The 21,118-nt window shown below is 37.6% G+C and overlaps 1 protein-coding gene across 7 annotated transcripts in view; it reads left to right on the top strand.

Moving 5' to 3' along the window:
- The window catches only part of LRCH3 (leucine rich repeats and calponin homology domain containing 3), a 69,301-nt gene that overhangs the window by 28,705 nt on the left and 19,478 nt on the right, over positions 1-21,118 (top strand). For 4 of the 7 annotated variants that reach the window (XM_031043006.2, XM_031043002.2, XM_031043003.2 and 1 more), the window contains exons 3-14: positions 953-1,079; positions 1,822-1,927; positions 2,116-2,252; positions 3,229-3,338; positions 7,421-7,514; positions 8,551-8,671; positions 11,139-11,287; positions 14,491-14,567; positions 17,831-17,876; positions 18,029-18,169; positions 19,408-19,455; positions 20,535-20,588. In XM_031043006.2, the coding sequence (XP_030898866.1) occupies positions 953-1,079; positions 1,822-1,927; positions 2,116-2,252; positions 3,229-3,338; positions 7,421-7,514; positions 8,551-8,671; positions 11,139-11,287; positions 14,491-14,567; positions 17,831-17,876; positions 18,029-18,169; positions 19,408-19,455; positions 20,535-20,588 (1,210 nt within the window). The remainder of the gene's footprint in view (positions 1-952; positions 1,080-1,821; positions 1,928-2,115; positions 2,253-3,228; positions 3,339-7,420; positions 7,515-8,550; positions 8,672-11,138; positions 11,288-14,490; positions 14,568-17,830; positions 17,877-18,028; positions 18,170-19,407; positions 19,456-20,534; positions 20,589-21,118) is intronic. The other 3 variants (XM_031043005.2, XM_031043001.2, XM_031043004.2) reach the window with 2 other exon arrangements.

The raw sequence follows: 21,118 nt of genomic DNA, 5'->3' as shown, positions 1-21,118 counted from the left end.
TGATATCAACCAGGAGAAACTTCAGGCTATTTTTTTCTGGTGCTACACTTTTGCCAATTTAGTATACTTATGTTTCTTTATTGACAGTGAGAATTGTAGGAATAGGATATGAATCAGGTATGGGTTTCCTATTGCTATGATCTCTAGTAGGTGCAGTCCAATTATTATCCTTTTAAAAGTTGCTGTTGGTTCACCTACTACTGCTCAGAACTTTTTTTTCTTTAATAGCAGGGAAATCTGGATTTCAAGTATGAAAAAAATACAACAGCGTATTTTGCTAAATGTCAACATCTGATCAAAGCCTTAATTAAGATCCTAATAAAATTCTTTCTAATCACCCAGTCACTGCTCCTTTCTATGTTTTATTTTTAAAGGGAATCTTTGTCTTTTACAGTCCATTCTCATCCTTCCTGTTTCTCATCTGAGGTTACAGTCCAGTCATATGACCTCATATTTGCTTTAATAGTAGTTTATTGTGAAATGTTCAAGGCTGCATTTTGTAATAGTGAAATCCAGCCCACCATAATTTTTGATCCACATGACTTGCTCAATTAGAAATATACTTTACATATTCAGTAAGTAATGACTTTCTCTGGGGCATTTTGTATGTGCCCACCTGCAATACTATCTGTCAGAAAGGCTTTTGCACTCTGTTCATACTCATTTGTGACAGAGGGTGGCCCCTCATCAGAAGCACCTGAAATAACACATTCCCCAACACTGAGTTCAGAAACATCTGATCAGGTTTGGTACTTGATATTCAGAGTTTGTTCGCATGTAACTGGATAAAGCAAGTAATAAAGAATGACTTAATGGAACTACTTCTACAGTAATTAGATGATCAACTAAGATTTTATGTAATCGGAGTGTGCTTTTTGTATGTGTCTTTCTTTGCATTAGAATGTGAGTTCATGAGAGTTCTGATGATTTTGTTTTCTTTCTGTCCAAAAAGTCGAAACCAGCTTTCCACATTGCCAGTACACCTCTGTAGTCTACCACTAAAAGTCTTGATAGCAAGTAATAATAAGCTGGTTTCAATACCTGAAGAAATTGGACAACTCAGACAGCTGACAGAGCTTGTGAGTATGCAGTTATTTTTTAACTATTAATATTCCATCTTGAATTTGAAATTGATGTGTTTAATAGGTTCAGACATGCTTTAGAAGAAATAACTTATTTTAAACTGATCAAAATAATGCAGTAACTAGGATGCTCTCTGGGCATATACAAGATCAACATCTTGTTTCTCATTCTGCTGGGAACTTTGTGATTCTAAACCAGTCACTGGCATGCAATGATAAGTTACTTACATCTGCTCTTAGCCTAAGGAGGATTTATGTCTGCCATAGTATCTCCAACTATGCTTTGACTTTGGATAGAGTTTGAAATACTCTGAGATCTTAAAAAAAATATGAGGGAGAGATGCCTTGCACTAGAGAGCAAATGATCCATGTCAATTTAAATAAAAGTCTTCTGTAATTTTTAAAGGAAGGCTGGATGGAATTAGAGCTCTTCATGCATTTGTTTCTAGCAAAAAGCTTTTATGTGGCAAGTTGTGCTCCCTGAGATAATATGGAATAATGTGAATGTGATAACTTGAAATAACCCTCTACATCTGAATGCTTAAATCTTTGTAAAACTTTTATTTTCCCATGTATTTAGAATGAGAATAATTCTTCATATCAGCAATGAGATTAATATAGGGATCTGAGATGCTATGTAAATAGTTGTCTTTTTCAGTCCTTATATAAAGTGCTACATATTTTACTTAACAGAAGCCTACCAGTTAGTGATAACTCATCCTTTACTCTTGTTTTCTAGGATGTGAGCTGTAATGAAATACAGACAATACCTCCACAGATTGGAAATTTGGAATCCTTGCGGGACCTAAATGTCAGAAGAAATAATTTGGTGCGTTTACCTGAAGGTGAGATAAAGACTGTCAGTTGTAACAGCAGAAACCTAAAGCACTTCTGTATCTTCGGTGCTGTTTTCTTCCCTTGGGAGGTAGAAACAGCATATTTAATTATTTTATAAAACACGCAGTTTTATACTTTTGATTTTTTTAAATACTTTTTTAATCTGCTGAATTGTGTGTTTATTTTCTATCTCCAGAGCTTGCTGAGTTGCCTTTGATCCGATTAGATTTCTCCTGCAATAAGATAACAACAATACCAGTTTGTTATAGGAACCTCAGACAGCTGCAGACCATCATGTTAGAGAACAACCCTCTCCAGTCACCCCCTGCACAGGTAAACCACAGCTATGAATCCAGATGGACTAGTTCAACTAAAAAGGGCAGAACAAAGTTGGATGCTTAAGGATTATATTACAAGCTTTATTTAAGAACAAGAGGACTTTAAATAAATTGTATTAACTAATAGTGTTAAATACACAGCACAGCTTGAGAAGTCCCTTTTCTTCTTTTGCTTTACTGTATTAGTAGTCTCATCGATGGGATATTACTAAGAATTCCCCTGTTAGCATTGTACTGGTGTTAATGTTAGCAGAGCACTTCTGCTTTTGGTGTAAGAGAGAGGAAGCTCTGTTAGGCAAGACTGATTTTGTGCCACTCAAATGTTAAAATTTTGACTGAGACCTCAGTGCTGCTATGCGCTGGTTCACTTTGCAGCAGAGTGCTCAAATTAGCTTTTGAGCTAGAAGCTGCAATATGGTAGGTGACTAATTTGACTTTTCTAATGTGGTATATAAGCCCCTGAGTATTACAGGTTCTACTGTGAGCTGCTGCTTCTGAGTCAGGAAGGCACTTGCTAAGACCTGTAGCTTCAGTAGGGTTTTGCCTCCCTTTTGAAAGCAAAAACAGCTGTTACTGGCTTCATTCACTTTAAATTTGAGCTTGCTTTGGCAGTCTGCTGCTGCCATTCAGAGCTGGGCATGGGTGGGATGCATTGTTCTGATGCCAAGGATATAAATTCTAGTACTTGTAAATGCTTATGTGTTGTTTGCATGTTGAAATTTCAGCATCCAGCTGACACAGTTGCATGCAGACCAGATGTACTTGGAGGGCAGCTTCCATTTGTCAGTCGTGTGCATCCGGTCATGCTTCACTATATCTGTTTCTCTGAAATGCAGTGAGATTAGAAGATATGCTGGTTACCGTAAATGTGCTCATTTATTCTTCTGACTACAGGTTAAATGTCTGTAGAATACTTTGAAAATGTATTGTCAAATTATACCTATGTCATTTTTTCCCTTTTTTTTTTTAAGATATGTATAAAAGGAAAAATCCACATATTTAAATACCTGAACATAGAGGCATGCAAGATAGCTCCAGACTTGCCTGATTACGATAGGAGACCCATGGGATTTGGATCTTGGTAAGTCTGGCACAATCCAAGTTCTTAGTTTTGACGTTCAGGAAATTTTTTTCAGTTGCAGTGAATTTTTAAAGAAACTAGATCCAAGGATCATTCTTCAGCAAGGGCATTAATGGAGGTGGTTTTGAAGAACATAATTTATATTATCGCATGGTGCACTTTAACAATTGGTGCATACTCTTGTGTTGTTAACACACATGTTCAGTTTATAAGATTTTAATATTTTCCACATACTTCCTGAAGTATATCCCTGCTGTGATTTTGAGCCTTTTGTACAGAATTTTATAACTGCTGTGCTCAAACCACAGGTGTAAATGCTGATCTCCACCCTATTAGTATGCTGCTATTTTTGGCAAGCTTTCACTTGGCACTGTTGCTTAGCATTGTAACACAAATGTTGGAACAGTCAGTTGTATCAGCTGCTAAATTAGGATGTCTAGAGAAAAGCGGGAGTTAAGATTTATTTCTGTTATATGATATCGAAGAAAGGGAGTCAGTGAAGTATGAAACTAGAAAAATTACCTCAGTCATCTTGGAAGGTGGTAATAAGGTGTGGAAGAGTGAGTTGTCTGGAGGGAGATACTGATGTTTTAGCAGCAATAAAACAGAAATCAGAGCACATTACAATAAATCATGAGACAGGTTTGTGAAGAAGGATTTGCACAAGGGACTGAGAGTCGTTCCTCATCAGCACAGAGTGTCTTAAATTATTAATTTTTTAGGTGAGGTCAACATATAAGCATTTTGAGTGTTACCCAGTTTGAATATAAGTTGTTGCAGATGTTTTCTGTGTAATAATGAGGATTCTGCCCTGTTAATAAATCATGGTATTTTACCTAAATGATAAAGTGTCATGATCTGTTTAGCATAGTTTGTGTATTTTTTAAGAGAAATTCTAAAAATATCAGTGGCTTATGTGCTTACTGATTTATTGTTGTTTGAAGTTGTATATTACTATCCATTAATTGCTTTTGTGAAATTAGAAAAATTAATGTATTATAATCATAACTTGGAATTATGAACGTAAAAACAAGTGCAGAGCTGTTTGCATATGCTTTCTTTGGATTTGCCTCCAGATTCAAGCATATGAAATGAGCTTCATCTGGCATTCCTTTAGCTGTATTTCCATCCCCAATAGGATATAACAGTTGCTGGCAGAATTATTTGTCATTACCATGCTGTTTAAGGCATTTAGTTTTACAGAGGATTATTCCTGTCTTCATATACCTACTCTTAACTGTCCATGGTTAAGAGTATGTATTAGGAGGAAACAGAAGAATGATCTAGTGGAAGAGAGGATCTCTAATTACTATATTCTTCTGGAACTTGGGATGAGAGAAATAAAACCATTCTGCTACAATATAGTTAATATTTTCAGGCAAGTCGTAAGAGCTTCATGTTTGTTGTCTACAAAGGTGACCATTAGAAAAAAGGTGTCTGTACACCTAGACTTTGTTGCTGTTTTATCTGATAAGCGAGGGGAAGTACCATGGATCTGAAGGTTAAGGATCTGAAACTGAGTGGTTGAGATTTTAAAAAGTTTGAGTCATACTGTCAGCTCACTCTTCATCAAACATTGTTTAATAACAAAGTTGTTAATACTGCTAATAAAACAAGATGCTCTGAAACATTAGGGTAGAAAGTGGGATTTTGAAGTTCTAGTGCAGCTGATTATCAAACTGCTTTACTAGAGTGAAATATTGTATGTTACAGTCCTTTTCTAAACATAAGATATGTGAAATTTGTGTTGCAGCAAGTTTCTATCTGCTGCAGCCAGTCTCTCATTTGTAAGATTGAAGTTCAGAGCAGCTCAGGTTGGTGCTGAAATGAATGTGATTGAAAGGAGGCAAAACTGTCCAAGCTGTGTAGCAGTTCTTTTGTCACTGAGGCAGACTGGTATATCCTGGAGTTAGAAGGTTTAAAATGTGAAGTACTCATGCATGAACCAGTGTCTTGGATATTCTGGGACTTGGACAACTGTTCTTTCTTAAAAATACATGTTTTAGTGTGGCTTTGGAGCGGTGTCTTTGAAGTGTTTGCAAGTACTGCCTTCAGCTTTTGGCTTTACCAGGCATTTGGCTTCTCATCCTTTGATTTCAAGCCTTACATGGCCTTCTTACATAGGCTTCTGGATTACTTCCCCCAAAATGCTCTGGTCTGTCCAAATGCTTAGTCATTGTTCCTTGTAGCTTGTTGGTCAGAGAGGAATAAAATTTGTAAGTCTCAACTGATTTCAGGATGGCTGTGGTATGATTATAAACATGTAAAGTGTGCAGCATTGAGTGTGCAGCTGGTTTTAGATGTGAAAGTTAGAGAGACAGAAAGCAGCTTTCATGTTAAAAAGGAAGAAAGTCCTGGGAACAGTGATTATGAATTCTTGAGCTTCCTGATAGCCTCACTGTTAGATGTAGAGCTTTTCAAAATCTCTAATTGAAAAGGAAGGTTAAAAGAAGAAAATTTGTATCAAAATACTTCCCCATTTTTGAAATGTAGCCAAATAGTCATTTTGGTGCTCTTCAATTTGCAGTAGTTGTTCAACCTTACACCAGAGTACTTGGGAGATTCTGAAAATATTGGTGTATTTATAATGGAATTACACTGCAGATGGATTTTTCTCTGACCCATGTTTTAAATACAGTATTTAAGTACTGTCAACTGTTCACATAAGTATAGTTCTATTGTCAGTTATTCGAGTAAATAGTTCTTTAACTGCGCTGGGTGATTTTGTGGCCATTCTTTTTGCTTCCCCACACAAAAGAAGGGAGTTGTTTTTTCTTTCCCTTTTTTTCTTTCTAGGGGCTTATTATGCAAATGAAATTTCTGTTCAAATACAGGGCCATAAAGATGAACTCTTCTTATTTAAACAAAACTCCATGCCTATACAAGTTTGGTTTTTGGTGTATATCAGCATAGAAGTAGACGTATAGCTTAACTTTGTCATACCTCCTCTTACTTTTTTGCTATTTTTTGTTTATTTGAAAATATGATTTAGCTCAGGATAATCCTCTGTTGCTATTATACAAAGTCCCATGCACTACAGCACTGCATTAATAATAATAATAATAACAACAACAGTAATGAGTAATTTGAAAATAAGTGTTTCCTGAAAGAGGAATTTCAGAGGGAGCGACAACTTGAGAGTAATACCAGAGAGAAAATGACCTGCAATTTAGTTATGATGGGGTGAAGCAATTAGCTTCCTGAAATTTGTTCTTCCTTGTGTATTGTATAGTAATTATTGCTGCAGCTCTCCCTGAGGCATCCAGTGCCAGTAGGACAGTTGAGCCATTGTGAAATGCCATCTGCAGTGGATCAGACAAGTCCCATTGTCTCCTTTACTGTAGCTATCTGCAGCAGTTGCCAGACTTGACATCTGTGATGGCTGTACTGCTGAATGACGTCGTTTCTAAGCCCAGAAGTTGAGAACTGCATGGCTTTTTGGTTATGTGTTTGTTACAGTAGACACATGTCTGATGCCTTTGCCTAGTCAAAGTCAGGCTCTGTAGATGAAAACTGTACTTCTATATTATATTACAAAGCATTTGAAATACTGTTGAGATTGGTACAGTTTCTTAGGTCAGTTATTATGATACAGGAGATAATTATGTAATACATTCTGTGCACTTTTGTGTAGAAGTAGTATGTTCTGAATTTTTAGTAATTTTGCATGTAATTTAATTTTTATTAATTTATACTTTTGAAAAAGTCTGCGGGGCAGTGTTTTATCAGTAGAAACATGAGAAAATGAAAGCTTTGAGTTGATAAACAGTAAAATAAGGTGCCACTTTGCAGTTTTCTTTGCCATAATTTCTGCTTAGGAAATGTTTAAACTATGGATCTTTTGGATCAGATTAGCTCTTAAAATGCTAGCCAGTGGCAGGTGGACACATTTGAAGTATGTCTGCAGCTGTGAGTACGTGCCCTCTTGTTCTAAGTGGCAAATGTGCTATGATGCTTTCTAATATGCTGAGCTTCTGAACACGCCACAACTGCTTCGTAGCTCATTCTGCTTTGGTTCTGCAGTAGCTGAGAAGTTTTTAGTGGTGTTTATAGTACAGTAACCAAAACTATGTGTTTAACAGCCATGAGGAACTCTATTCTGGTCGTCCGTATGGAGCACTTGATTCTGGCTTCAATAGTGTGGACAGTGGAGACAAAAGATGGTCAGGGAATGAAGTAAGTTGCAGCTTTATTTTTGTTTGGTGCAATATTGTATAGGAAAGAAAACTGTTAAGTATACATCTGGAAGCATATTCAATATGTAACATATATGCTAGTGTGCAGGTGCCCTTGAGCCAAAAATATTTATTTTACTGGAGAAAAGCAAATGTAATTTTATATGGGACAAGCACAAAGTTGGAAATAATAAAAGAAATGTATAAAACACTGCATGATAGATTAATTTACTGGAGTACAAAACACGAGAAAAATGGGAGGCCTCATTTTAAAAAGCTCATAACTGTATCATATTACAATGTTGAGTCAACTACAATTATTTATGAGGAGTTGTTTCAATAAAATAAATCTGAATGTGAAAATTAAGCTTCCAAAATCAGATGGAAATTTTTTCTTCTTTCTTTGAAGCTTGTTTCAAATGTTAAAATCTGTTTGCCATTTACAAGCAGGAAAATGGCATCTCTTAGCAAGGAGACTGTCAATTACTTTTCCCAGGGAAAAGCTCCCTTTTTCTCTTGGGACAACTAGAAAAGAGAGTAGCCAAGACCTTAAGAGCTTCAGTGAGATATACTCTGTACACCTGCTTGTGCTCCTGGCTTGGTTTTTGAGAGAGTTCTAGGAGTTTCCATCCTGGAATGTTTTCAAGCACTTACAGATACTAAAAAACAGACAAAACAAACCAAAAACCCGACCCCAAAAAGCCCCACAACTCCATAGGCAAGTTGTTCGTATTTTTGTTTTTTGGGGTTTGGGTTTTTTTGTTTGGTTTTTGTTTTGTTGTTGTTGGTTTTGGTGGGGGTTTTTATTTTGGATGGGACTTTTTGGGGTTGGGTTTTTTTTTGTTTGGGGTTTTTTTTGTTTGCCTTTTTTTTTAAGAAAATTTAAATATATGGTTAAAAAGCCCCTTGCACTACAGCTGTATGTTGTAGGTGCCATTCAGGACAGCTGAAGTAAAAACACAAATTGAGAAGTAACAGTTGCAAGATGTTGTTTCTGAAGAAAAGTGTTTCTTGACTTCACTGTTTGTTTTCTGAAGCCAACAGATGAATTCTCAGATCTCCCTTTGCGTGTGGCAGAGATCACTAAAGAACAGAGGCTGCGAAGAGAAAGTCAGTATCAAGAAAACCGGGGAAGCACAGTTGTAACTAATGGTGGAGGTAAATAGTGATTTTGGTTAACAGTATTTATTGTCATCATTATGAAAGCATTCATTTGCTATAAATAGTAGGTTGTCTAAAGAGGAAAAAAATTAAAAATCCAGGTGTAATTGTATACAACCACTGCTGTGTCAACAGAAAAACACTTGTATTAAGGTTGCTATGAGGCAAAATCAAATAGAATCAGAATTAGGATTGTGTCACCTTCTGCTTATGTGCTGTGTAAAGTCTCCAGTTGCTTCGGGCAGTGTTTTGGAATGAAGTTTTGCTGCTTGAGCTACTGGGGGAAATTTACAGCAGGAGTATATTGTCAGTGCTTTGTGCTGATTGCTGTAGGAATGGGGTGAGCAATTTTGTCAGGAAATGTCAAATTTCCAAGTAGCAAAAGTGCCTCATTCAGCAGTCTCAGGTTTTGATCCAAACACACAAGGCATCCGTGAGGGAATGGTATTTCTTAGTGATGTTGCTTTTTTCCACCTTCTCAATTGGTTGCTCTGCAGTCTTACAGTAGCACCCTCATATTTGTTAAAGAGGTGACAGCACTTTACGTGTTTCTTGATCTCTGCAGTCCTTCTCCATTTTAACTTCCAATAATCTGCTGCTACCACTGTCTTGTTTTGATTATATGTCTCAGTTTTAGCATTCTTCCAGGTTTTGATTTGTTTTTTTTGCGGGGAAGGGAGGTGTTCCCAGTCATTCTGTCTTCTCCATTTTTCTGCTCTACTTATTATTAGAACTCATTCCATATATGTTGATTAATTTTATTTCTCAGCTGCTCCCTGCTTTCCATTTCCCCTAATGGTTACAATTCATATTCCCTATCTGAGCGGCACTCTTCCCAACTACTTTTAATCTCCTGTGCCCAACTCCCAGTTTTTCTTCTCTCTTCTTTCCTCCTCCTTGTTGTCCTTTGTCATCTTCTTTTCTTGGTTTTACTCTTCTCCACAGTACTTTGGGGGTGTTGCCATCTGCTAGAAATACCTGTATTATTTTGGTTGACTCACACTCTCACATGATGACAGACAATAAATATCAATTCAAGCACTTCAATTTTTTGTAACTTTGACATGGCATCATGAGAAGCTCTGGGCAGCCTTAACAACAGGTAGTACTGCCAGCTCTGCCTCCAAGACTAACTTTATTTTGTTCTTTGAGTTTTCTACCCCAGGGATTTCAAAATGTCTCACTAGTCTTTTAAGATGGAGCAGGGTCAGTTCATGATTAGGAGTATTTGAGAGAGGCACAAGCAATAGAACATAGCTGTCAATGATCCAGGAGATGCTTTTCAATTTTGTGTTTCTAACACAGACATGAGTGTCTTTCACCTTTTACTGTAGTGTTGTTATTTAAGTTTAATAAGCAAGTCTGGAAAGAAGGGCTTTTTTGTTTTGGTTTATTTGTTGGGGTTTTTTTTAAGATTTGAAACTGTGATGGAGACTTAATGAAGCCAAAGTATACAGGAATGCTGTTCTGGAAGGTTGTAGTAGCAGAGGAGGTAGCTTTGGCAGTAACAGTTGCTAGATTGTGTGGTGAGGCAAAGAGAAGTCTGTTTTAGACAAGCAGCAAAGGGGCGGGGGAGTAGAAAAAGAATGTGTGCAAGAGAGTTTAGAGCAAGTTTGGGGAGAGTTTTAAGAGAAAGAAATCTCTAATGCTCAGAAAGGGAGCTCATGCCTTGTGCTGCATCCCCAGCACAGTATTTTTCACCAGGGTAGTTTGCTCAATGTCATTACTCTCAGGATCCCTGGGCAGAATGTATAAAAGCAGTGACAAGTGAAAAAATTGCCCTACATAATATCACTCACACAAGAGAAAATCAATACTAGCCAAGCTGTGCTGTTTCTTGCTCTCATTTCAGTGGTTCCTAATCCCTTTTCCATTCCTCCTTTTAAAATAAAACTGTAGATGATTTTATGTTGGTTTATAAGGATTTTGTTGCTTTCTGTGTTATTTCCACACATACTTCTTATGTTTAGTGGATTTGTATCTCGGTAACAGACACGCTGCCTTCCGTGTTCTTGTTGTAGTAAAATTAGTAGAAGTATGTCGTATCCATTCTCATTTTTGTGACAGAGATTAACTAGAACCAAGAGAAATGATTCAAAGTGTACACAAATCATTGTATAGTCTTGGTATTAGCTGACAGATTCTGATAGATAGTTTTAGGTATTGAAAAAAAATCACTACTTTACTTTTTCAGTCACTGCAAAAGTATCTGCCACCATAAAACTACATGCTTGATACATGGTTCTCATTGCTCTTTAAAAAGCATAAATTTTCTCATTATTTCAAAATCTGATGTTTAACAAATGTTAGTGGACTTGGCAAAATCCAAGAGCTTTTAGACTGAGTTTTCCCAAACAGAAGAAAAACAGGGCCTTAGTTCCTGGCTTTGCTTTTCTGTTGGTATTTTTCCCTTCTCCTGTTGCTTATCTAATTGTGGGTGTTTTCTTTGTGTATGTATGTCAAGTGGAACATGATCTCGATCAGATCGACTATATTGACAGCTGTGCCACAGAAGAGGAGGAGGAAGAGGTGAGGCAACCCAAGTGCATGGACTCAGACAGCCTCAGCTCACAATTCATGGCATATATTGACCAGCGGCGAATCTCTAATGAGGTGGTGCTTTTACTTAAATTAGTTAAATTCATACACCCCAGGAAAGCCTCTGTGATGGTATTAATGCCTCTTGTCCTCAGAGGTTTTCTTAAGGTTGCTTGTTTGTTTGCTTTTATTTATTTATATAATAAAATCTGATCTGGAGCAAGAGCACAGCGTTGGGCTTTGTGGAAGGTCAGAGCTGGAGTTTTCAGATGCTCCCAAGTGCCTTTTGGGATATGTGGAATAAGTCCAATGCAGCCATACTGTTTTTCTGTCATGTGGATTCATGGAATCATAGAATGGTTTGTGTTGGTAGTGTCCTTCAGGATCATCTAGTTCCAACCCTCCTGCCATGGCAGCAACACCTTCCACTATGCTTGCTTCTTGCAAGCTTGTGCTTTAGGTGTATGTGAAGTAAGTGTTTTTTACAAAGAGTGCTGTCTTAAAAAAACATGCAAGTTGATGCTTCCAGACGGTAATTTATGAGATCTAGAAAACTGTGAACATCTACTTGGTAGTGCTTACTATATACTGGTTTTCTCAGGGGGAAAATGTTGATTGTTACCAGCATAAACATTTAATACAGGAATTTTGTAACTCCATTAATTTGGCTGTTCAGGTTGATTGTAAGTTACTTGCCAGTAAACTCAGTGTCTTGAGCATCCGGGTTAAGTTTAGACTAACTTAAATATTCAGACTTTTCAGAAAGCCTACTCTTTGCAGAAAATGATTTCTTTCTCACTTACTATTGAGGAAAGCTCTGAACCACAGATACAGATTTGGTTATGTGTATGGTCGCCTTTCTGAACAAAAACCGGCATCTGTAGTTTTAGGTAAACCTGGCACGAAACTGTTCTCAATCAGTGAAAGTATACAGGTGAAGGAACAATAAGTAAAATTATTGCTAGATAGGTTCGAAAGTTCTCCAGCCAGCTTTTTAGAACTGTCTAGAAACAGCTCTGAGCAACTCTGAACACTGCCCTGCTTTCTCTCACAGAAAAATATACAACTAGTAATAATAGTAATTTTAAAAAGAGGGCAAACTTAGCATATACTATCCTAACAGCAGCTGGGTTTATTGATTGCTTACTCTATCCAAATGGAATCCTGGCACAGACAAGGGCAATGATTCCAGTAAGGTTTCTTTAACTCATGTCTTTTACTGCTTTTTAGCTGCACAAGAATTGGTGCACACTATAATGAAATTCACTGGAATTGCTTTAAATTTGTATGAATTACCAAAACTGGGAAGTGCCTTTGTTCCAGTTGTAGCAGCCCCTGCTGTGAAACACAGAGAGGAAACTGTTCCCTCTATTCCATTTGGATGGTGCATTTCTGGAGACTGTCCTCAGAAGTGGCTGATGACACCAAGCTGTGTGGTTCGGTTGATAACGCTGGAGGGAGGGAATGCCATCCAGAGGGACCTTGACACATTTGTGAGGTGGGCTGATGCCAACCTCATGAAGTTTAACCATGACAAGTGCAAGGTCCTACACCTGGGTCAGAGCAATCCCAGGCACAGCTACAGGTTGGGCAGAGAAGAGATTCAGGGCAGCCCTGTGGAGAAGGACTTGGGAGTGTATTGGTTGATGAGAAAATGAACCTGAGCCAGCAGTGTGCACTCACAGCCCAGAAAGCCAACCGTATCCTGGGCTACATCAAAAGGAGCGTGACCAGCAGGTCAAAGGAGGTGATCCTGCCCCTCTACTCTGCTCTCGTAAGACCTCACTTGGAGTATTGTGTGCAGTTCTGGTGTCCTCAACATCAAAAGGCCACGGAACTGTTGGAACAAGTCCAGAGGAGGGCCATGAGGATGATCAGGGGACTGGAGCACCTCCTGTATGAAGACAGGCTGAGAAAGCTGGGGCTGTTCAGCCTGGAGAAGAGAAGGCTGCGTAGAGACCTCATAGCAGCTTTCCAGTATCTGAAGGGGGCCAACAGGGATGCTGGTGAGGAACTCTTCATTAGGGACTGTAGTGATAGGACAAGGGGTAATGGGTTGAAACTGAAACAGCAGAGGTTTAGACTGGATATAAGGAAGAAATTCTTTACTGTGAGGGTGGTGAGGTACTGGAATGGGTTGCCCAGGGAGGTAGTGAATGCTCCATCCCTGGCAGTGTTCAAGGCCAGGTTGGACAAAGCCTTGCTTGGCATGCTTTAGTGTGAGGTGTCCCTGCCCATGGCAGGGGGGTCGGAACTAGATGATCTTAAGGTCCCTTCCAACCCTACCTATTCTATGATTCTAAATCTAACCAATAGGAACAGATTTTCAGCATTCATGTAGGAGTCTGGTCCCCAGTGCCTGCTTTATATTACTGTTTGCTGTGTTCAAAATCAGTGACAGAGATATGAGAGGCCCACTCATTTTGCAAATCTCATAAATCCAGTATCAAGTGACAAAAGCTGATGTCACTTGAAGCATAGACATAAAAGCAAAACTCAGAAAAAGCAACCATTGGCAATGCAACCCAAGGACTCCTTGCTGTGGATAGAGAAAAGGCATTGTTGGTATCAAAAAGCTGTTCATGTTTTTTCATAAAAATTTAATTGTTTGCTTTTAACTGAAGTAGTTTCTCTTAACAGAGAATCCAAAATACTGTTTAGGAAAACAGTATGCTGTATGCAATATAACAACATGCATACAAGAGACATGACTGAAAATTGGCAAGTTAATCTTGAAGAGTTTCCGTTTTCCTACATTAATGGGTATCAGCAGGAGTTTTAAAATAAAATTCCCAATGGGTTAAATGATTTCATAGCTCAGTTTAAGCTTGATGTGTTCTCTTTCATCCCATGTTTTGCTTTCTTAGTCCCTCTGTGATGTGTTTTTAGGGCATCATAAAAAACCATCAGCTATTGTATCCTGTATTTCTGAGAATCCAGACTGCATTGCTGTACACTGGGATATATGTTTTTAGGGCTTAATGCTACATTTCTTCTAGGTGACATGGATTATTTTCTACCTACATGTACTTTTCTGCATGATTCTTAGTAGTGGAGGTTTTTAATCTCTTGAATTTATGTAAAATAATTTAAATTGGAGGAAAAAATGAAAGTGAGCTTGCCTAGCTGGAAATGAACATCCCTGAGTTGTGATTTGCGGTTCTTTGTCAGGTATTTTGAATACCAGTAATTACAGATGTTGCTCTACAGAGTTTCTTTGACATGAATGTACAGTTTTCTGAATAACTTGCTAACTTAGTCTTTGTTATTTTGCTTAGGGCTCACCAGTAAAGCCTGTATCCGTCAGAGAATTTCAGAGAACAGAGGATACAAGACGATACTTACATCAAAACAGGTAAGAATAAGTGGTAACAGTAATTCTATCCAGAGTTCTATGATGAATGCAGAGTGCATATTTACTGAATGTGTGTTAAAAATGGCACTGTTCTCTGATGCTTCACCAGAAACATGCATTGCACTTGACTTTAAATTATTGCTCCAGATTAGGAATTTGTATTCTAATAATGGCAGTGACCAAAAGGTCACAGTGACTGTTCTAGACCAGTGCTCAGCTTTGAATCAGTTGGTTAAAGAAGTCTGCCATATTGAAGTGTATACTTTTAAACTGATTTAGTATCTGCATTTCATGATTTCATTTGTGCTTCAGTTAAATAGCTGACTTTGATTAAATAGCTGACTATGTTACATAAAGGACAGAATGGATAAACAAACTTGTATTGCAGGTATAGGGGAAGCACAAAGAGAGTTACTATGGAGCATCCAATGTGCTACCTGGTTGACTCTTGGTAGCTGTAGTACTGTGCAGTTTTAGTTTAATTTAAAATGTGCTTTTATTTGTCATAATTATGAGCTTACATCAGGGGAGGAAGGGATAGGATGGGAGTCAATGCTGAAAACAGGTTGCTTAGTTTAATAAAGCAGACTTTTTGAATGATGTTCATATTCTAATGACTATTAGCTTATTGGAGGGAATGTGTATCCGTAAGAACTGGTCAGAGTTGAACAGAATATAAATGAGGTGGTTGGGTTTGAGAAAAGACATTTGGGTGTCTAGTTAAGAGAACAGAAGATAAGCGAATGTTTAGCTTCTTGCTCATGGACCTTGAATAGAAATTGTTGGAACCCTTCATATTTCAGTATTCTGTGGGGTGAATGTGAATGTGCAAGGACACGGCAGAACGCCAGCTCAGTTGTACTCGGAATGTTAAGAAAAGAACTGCTAGCTATAATTATGTCATTACTTATGCTGTCAGTGGAAATTAAGTTTTAATGGCATACTAAAATGTCATTGAAAGAGAAAATAAAATCAAGAATAGTGCGTGCATTTTTCCAGAGTCATGGCAACATTTTAATAAGCATTTTGAAATGTCAGCAGATGTGCAGGTAAGGTAGTCGTATTGATTCAAAGGAGGGTAACTCCTTCAGCATATATCAGTATTCCTTATCCTGTAGTGTCTACAAGTAAGGCATAAAATAATACAGCAGTCTGATATGTCCTCCCAAAATAAAGTGAGTGCTCTTGGTTTGAAAGACTGATTTTGCTGCTTGTTTGTTCATTTACTTTCCTGTTTGTACATTTGTGGTCAACATGGAAATATTTAGACTTTACAAACACTGGATTCTATGATGCATCTGAAGGAAGTAAAAGAAGGCTCATTAGATAGGAGAGAGCTGCCGTTTACATAGACGTATTTTAAAGATAAAGGAAATTGTGTTTCAGGATGGTATCCGGTGTTTTAAAAATTTAACATAAGGATGGCAGCAGATCTTCATGCAGAAGTGGTTAATCTGTGATCTGGATGAATTGTAGTTTATTCATATTATGCTGCAGCAGAGTGAAATTCTTAACGAGGGACTAAAAACAGGTCATCCTATTAATGCCTTCAAAATTGTGCAAAAACAGCCATATGACAATGAGTAATTTTTTGTATTTTAAGCTTGTATTAGACAAATATTTCATTTGTGGCCACCACAAGCTGTAAACTGCTTTCACAGTAATTCTGCACAAATGCCTTGGCAGGCAGCCTCTTTGTTTTTCCTTCAGCATGCTGGAGCCATTAAAACTCTTAGAGTTGGATGTAAGGCAGACTCCATCTCAAGAGTACTTACATTAGTTTATTCAACTCAGTAACTACAGTTTGTGTCTCTGGACAGACTGTGGTGCATTCCTGATGCAACAAAGCTCTGTGTACTCTGATCTGAATACGTTTCTTGGCACTCAGTTGAATCCAGTCCCATCCATTTGAAACAGCACAGGAATGGATTTGTCATGTGAATCAGTGCTAATTTAAGTAACAGAGGAGACCTGTAGCATATGGGTCTTCCACATCTCTTAAGATTCTCCATGCAGAAGAGGTAATAAGTCTACACACAGGATGCAGGACTGACATTTTTTGGAAATCGGCAAATGTGTCTCTGTTTCACAGTTGCCCCAGGAGTGAAGGTTGCCGAGTTGAGGCTGTCAAGAGTAAGCTACTAGATTTCCATCAACTTTCTAGGCAGCAACATGGCAGGGAAGGTGCTGTAGACTGTGGGCCTTGGGAATTGTTGCAGTGCTAGCAGCAGCTTTCTAGCAAAGAACTGACTGCAAGTTTTCTTTTATTGTTGACAGGATGGGTAAGGCACAGATCAGTTATGTTTGCCTTGTGACTTTGATGGGTTGATTCACAGACAGTTAGGAAGTCATTACTTGATTGGTAAAATGAGCAGGTTCTGAAAATATCAGAGGGTGCTAATGTTTAAAACTGCTCAGAGCACAAAAAGGCCTACAATAACCAGAATATAGTCTTAAAAGAGAGATTCTATCTTTGTGTATTTTGAAATCACTGTTAATTAAGCTAGGCGTGTTTAATTATGAGCTGCAGTATCTGTGATCTGACTACATATCATGAAATTATACCTTTGGTCATCCTCAGCTTTGTGGTTATCTGAAGCTAATTGTCTAGGCCATTACTCTTGGAAAAACTGCAATCTAGAAAATCTATTTGGAAAACCATAATCTAGAGAGGAATTAATCTGATAGTAGTTTATAAACTTTAGTGGCCAATCCCGCTTCCGCCTGGTGTTTACTTGGAGGGATACTGATAAATTACAAAGACCTGAAACTCTAAATTTTATGCAGGACAGAGAACATCGCCAAGTATTAAGGAGTTATGGAGACAGGACAGAGAGGTAGGGAAAAGAAACATATAGTTTCTACTGACTAATTTTATTCCACACATACACCCCTCTGCCCCCAGTAACTGCAGTAGCCAGTTGGTCCTCTAAACAAGGATTGTCTGAAAAGGTCCCGGATTGGCTACTTAATCAGCTCGTAGATAATCAGTATGAAGTACTGATTATTTCTGTGCAATAGGCCAACCATACTACATCTTTAGCTGTAGAAAAATTCCAGAGGAGAGCTAGAAATGACTGCTCAAAATCTGTCATGCACAGTGAGTTAAATCATTATCACAGCAGTTGGTTTAACAGCTTTGCTTACTAAATAGTTACTCTTCTGATTTGATGAGATACTTGTGTGTCGCTGACAACTCATGTATGAAAATTTGTTTAGATTTAAGATAAAAAGTATACTTACTCTGTTTTTCTATTTGTCAGACCCCCAGCCGATTCACCTTACTTTCTATCAAGTCACCACGGTCAGGTAACACATTGAACTCTACCTACTATTCTATTCTTTTGGATGAGTTTGATGCAAAACCAAACTCACGTTAGCCATAAGACATGGACTGTTTCTCCATCTGTTTTACCCTGTGTAGCTCTGTCTTTACAGCCTGGTGCACTCTTTTGTTCCAGGTGCCTAATACAGATCCCGAGCTGCACCGCAGGCACATAGAGCGTACCCGTCGGGAGGCTCAGTTAGCAGCTCTTCAGTATGAGGAGGAGAGGATGAGAACAAAACAGATTCAGAGAGAAGCTGTCCTTGACTTTGTTAAGGTACCTCCTTTTAGTACCTACTTGATACTTTATCATTTCTGAATCCCTGAATGAAAATTAATTGCCAAGATCATAATATTTGTACATTACATTCTTGGGCATGCATGCCATTTATAAAGGAAATGGAGGAACAGTGCTTAAGTCTGTTTAGTGTTGGTGCTGTAGCTTAACATAGACAAAACTAGAACTGGAGAGGAAGACAGAAGAGATCTGCCCACATAAGGTTTTTGCAAAGAACTGTATTTTTACATAGTCCACCTCATTCTCTCAATTTTTCATTCATATAGAAGTGACAGGGTTGGTAAAAGAAAGAAAGGGTCTTTATTTGAGAAGGCATAGAGGCCACTTAATTTTGAAGACAAATTTGGCAGAAAGAAAGCAATCATACACACAAGATTATGTTGGCTGATCTATTTTGGTGCTTTATGGTGTGTAAGTTAGCTTCTTCCAGGTAAAGCACAGGTGCAAATTTATGGTACCTCAGATCCTCCATGGATACCACATCTTTGCATTCTCTTTCACTGTAGTCACTATGAAGTAGTCTGCTGCTTAACATGCAAATTTGTTTATATGTTAGTTAAATTTATTTTACCATTTACTGCTCTGGTGACCTACCCAGATCTCGCTATTACAAATCTAGTATTTTGGGCTTAGGGTGGTCTGCAGAGAGGAAAAGAATGATTTATTGCATTTATGAAATGTGTAAATTTAGTTTAGAAATAGGTTTTTAGCTGCCGGAAAGTAAGCTTTTCATTAACACCAACTAAGCTCAGGCCTCTGGCAATGTTTTTTAGAAAAGCTGTTTTTATTAAAGATTCAGCTCAGGCTTTCAGTTAAAGACATTAAATGTTTAGAATGCATTTTGTTCATTGATGAGCCTTTTGGGGTGTTTGGTTTTGGTTAGGTTTTTTTCTTCTGTTGTCTTTGTTATGCATGAGCACTTTATTCTCAGCAGTTAACTTCCTCCCTTGGGTTATATTTTGTATTTATTATCCATTTTTAATATGCAAAAGCAACTTTAATTTTGTTTGTTTTCACATGAAATAAAGGCTGTTTTTGTACTGATGGCATCAGTGAAGCTTAAGCTCAGTGGAAACATGCAATTTTCCCAGTGCATATTTCATTTAAAAACTAAGATTTGCTTTTTAAAACACTTCTAAATTACACTGGTTTGTTCTGAACTTTTGTTTCTGTCACATTCTTTTAAATTTTCATTCATTTTTCATTTTTCTCTATAGCAAAAAGCATCCTTAAGTCCTCAGAAGCAAAGTCCTCTGGATAGTGAGGTAAGAGTCCAATAGGAGTTACAAGGGATGTCAGCACCTCAATTCTTAGCTTTCTCCGTCAGAGGTATTTTTCTGCTGATGGAGATCTCTTCAGGACTGGGTTATGGCAGTTCTTTTGACACTCCGTATTAATCCTTGGAATGGGTTTTTTTTGCTTATGTGACTATCCTAGTATTTGTTTTTGTTCATGTAAATGCCTGTCCAAGTGTGTTGTTTTATTGTTTCTTGCATGTTTTCTATGTCACATTTCATATTTCATTTTAAGTTGCTCCTTGTGAGCAACTTGTGAGTTTACTTTTCTCTATTGAGACAAGTTACTGTGTTGTAGTCACCCTTCATTGATCAGTTTTCTCCCAGTTTCCTGCCATTAGATCAACAGTTATGCCAAAAAGTTTAAGCATTAGAATTTTGAGGGCGATCAGAAAAATAAACTTTTTTAAAGTTTTATTCTTGTGTAGTTTCACAATCAAAACCAGCAAGTAGCGGGGAACTCAAATCATACAAGGCTTAGTCTTCTAGAGCTGAGCCAGTAACATCTGTTCACTCTCTGCATCAGATTTGTACATGTTCCACTGCTTGCCATCCCCACTTTCCTCCAGAGGACAGTAATTCATTTGGCAGTGTTAATCAGATCAAAACTTTTAATAATATAATGAGTATAAATAGTTCTTCAGCAGCATTTTCCAGCTAACTTTCTTGTTAGAAAATCACCAAAACATGGGGTAATTGAAATAGTTTTTGCTCCTTTGCCTTCTTAATGTTCTTCTGTTCTTAATTTATTCTTTTAAAGGGTCCTTTGTTCTACCACAGTAAGAACTGTGAATGCATATTAGCTATACTTATTTGAGACAACACAGAAAGCAGAGTAATTGATTCCTTAAGTAATACAAATACACTGTAATTCCTGGGTTATGTGGCTGTATATTACTGCAGAGTTACATATACTTTATGGATTTTAAAAAAGCCTCACAATGCTATAAACAACCAGTACATGTTCCAAAATGTCTGTCTGTTCACATACCATGTGTTTCTGACATTCTGTGTGTTTCTGACATTACTCCATCTCTCTCAACTCCCAGTGTCCTTTTCCATCCAGAAGGTCTCAGCATACTGATGATAGTGCCTTGTTAGTGGTAAGATCCTGCACGTAATGGCCTTTTTATGTGGCAGATTCTAGAGCGTAGAAATAACAACATGTTATGATTTTCTCAGACAAACTATTTTAGAACTAATCTAAATAGCATAAAACATGACTGTCTTCTTCGAAAAGTAGCTTAGCTGTGAACTTTAATATTATATTGATACTTGTAGTGGCAGCCATTTGTTAGTAATATAGTGATGTTTTCCCACAAAATAATTAAAACTTATCTTTTGCTGACAGCAGAAGAAAATTACTGATAGAACAGTAATAAAGAACAGCTTCTACAATTAAAATTAATCTCTAGTCATTCTGGATTGATTTCTTTTCTGTTTAGCTTGCTTCCCCATTGATGCACTCTGCAAGTGTCAACTAAGCAATTTTAATGCTTCAGGCACAGCCTTCTACTTTAAATTGTCTGCATCCTGCACACAGTGGTTAGAAATACTTAGTATCTTGGCAAGAAAAAACTGCTTTACATATGCTACAAATCATGAAATATTCCCCATACCTTTTTTAATGTTT

Source organism: Melopsittacus undulatus, chromosome 6 (assembly GCF_012275295.1).
Source record: "Melopsittacus undulatus isolate bMelUnd1 chromosome 6, bMelUnd1.mat.Z, whole genome shotgun sequence".
In the NCBI taxonomy this organism is placed as follows: domain Eukaryota; kingdom Metazoa; phylum Chordata; class Aves; order Psittaciformes; family Psittaculidae; genus Melopsittacus; species Melopsittacus undulatus.
Note: the sequence above shows the minus strand (reverse complement) of the source record. Positions and strands in the feature narration are given on the sequence as shown.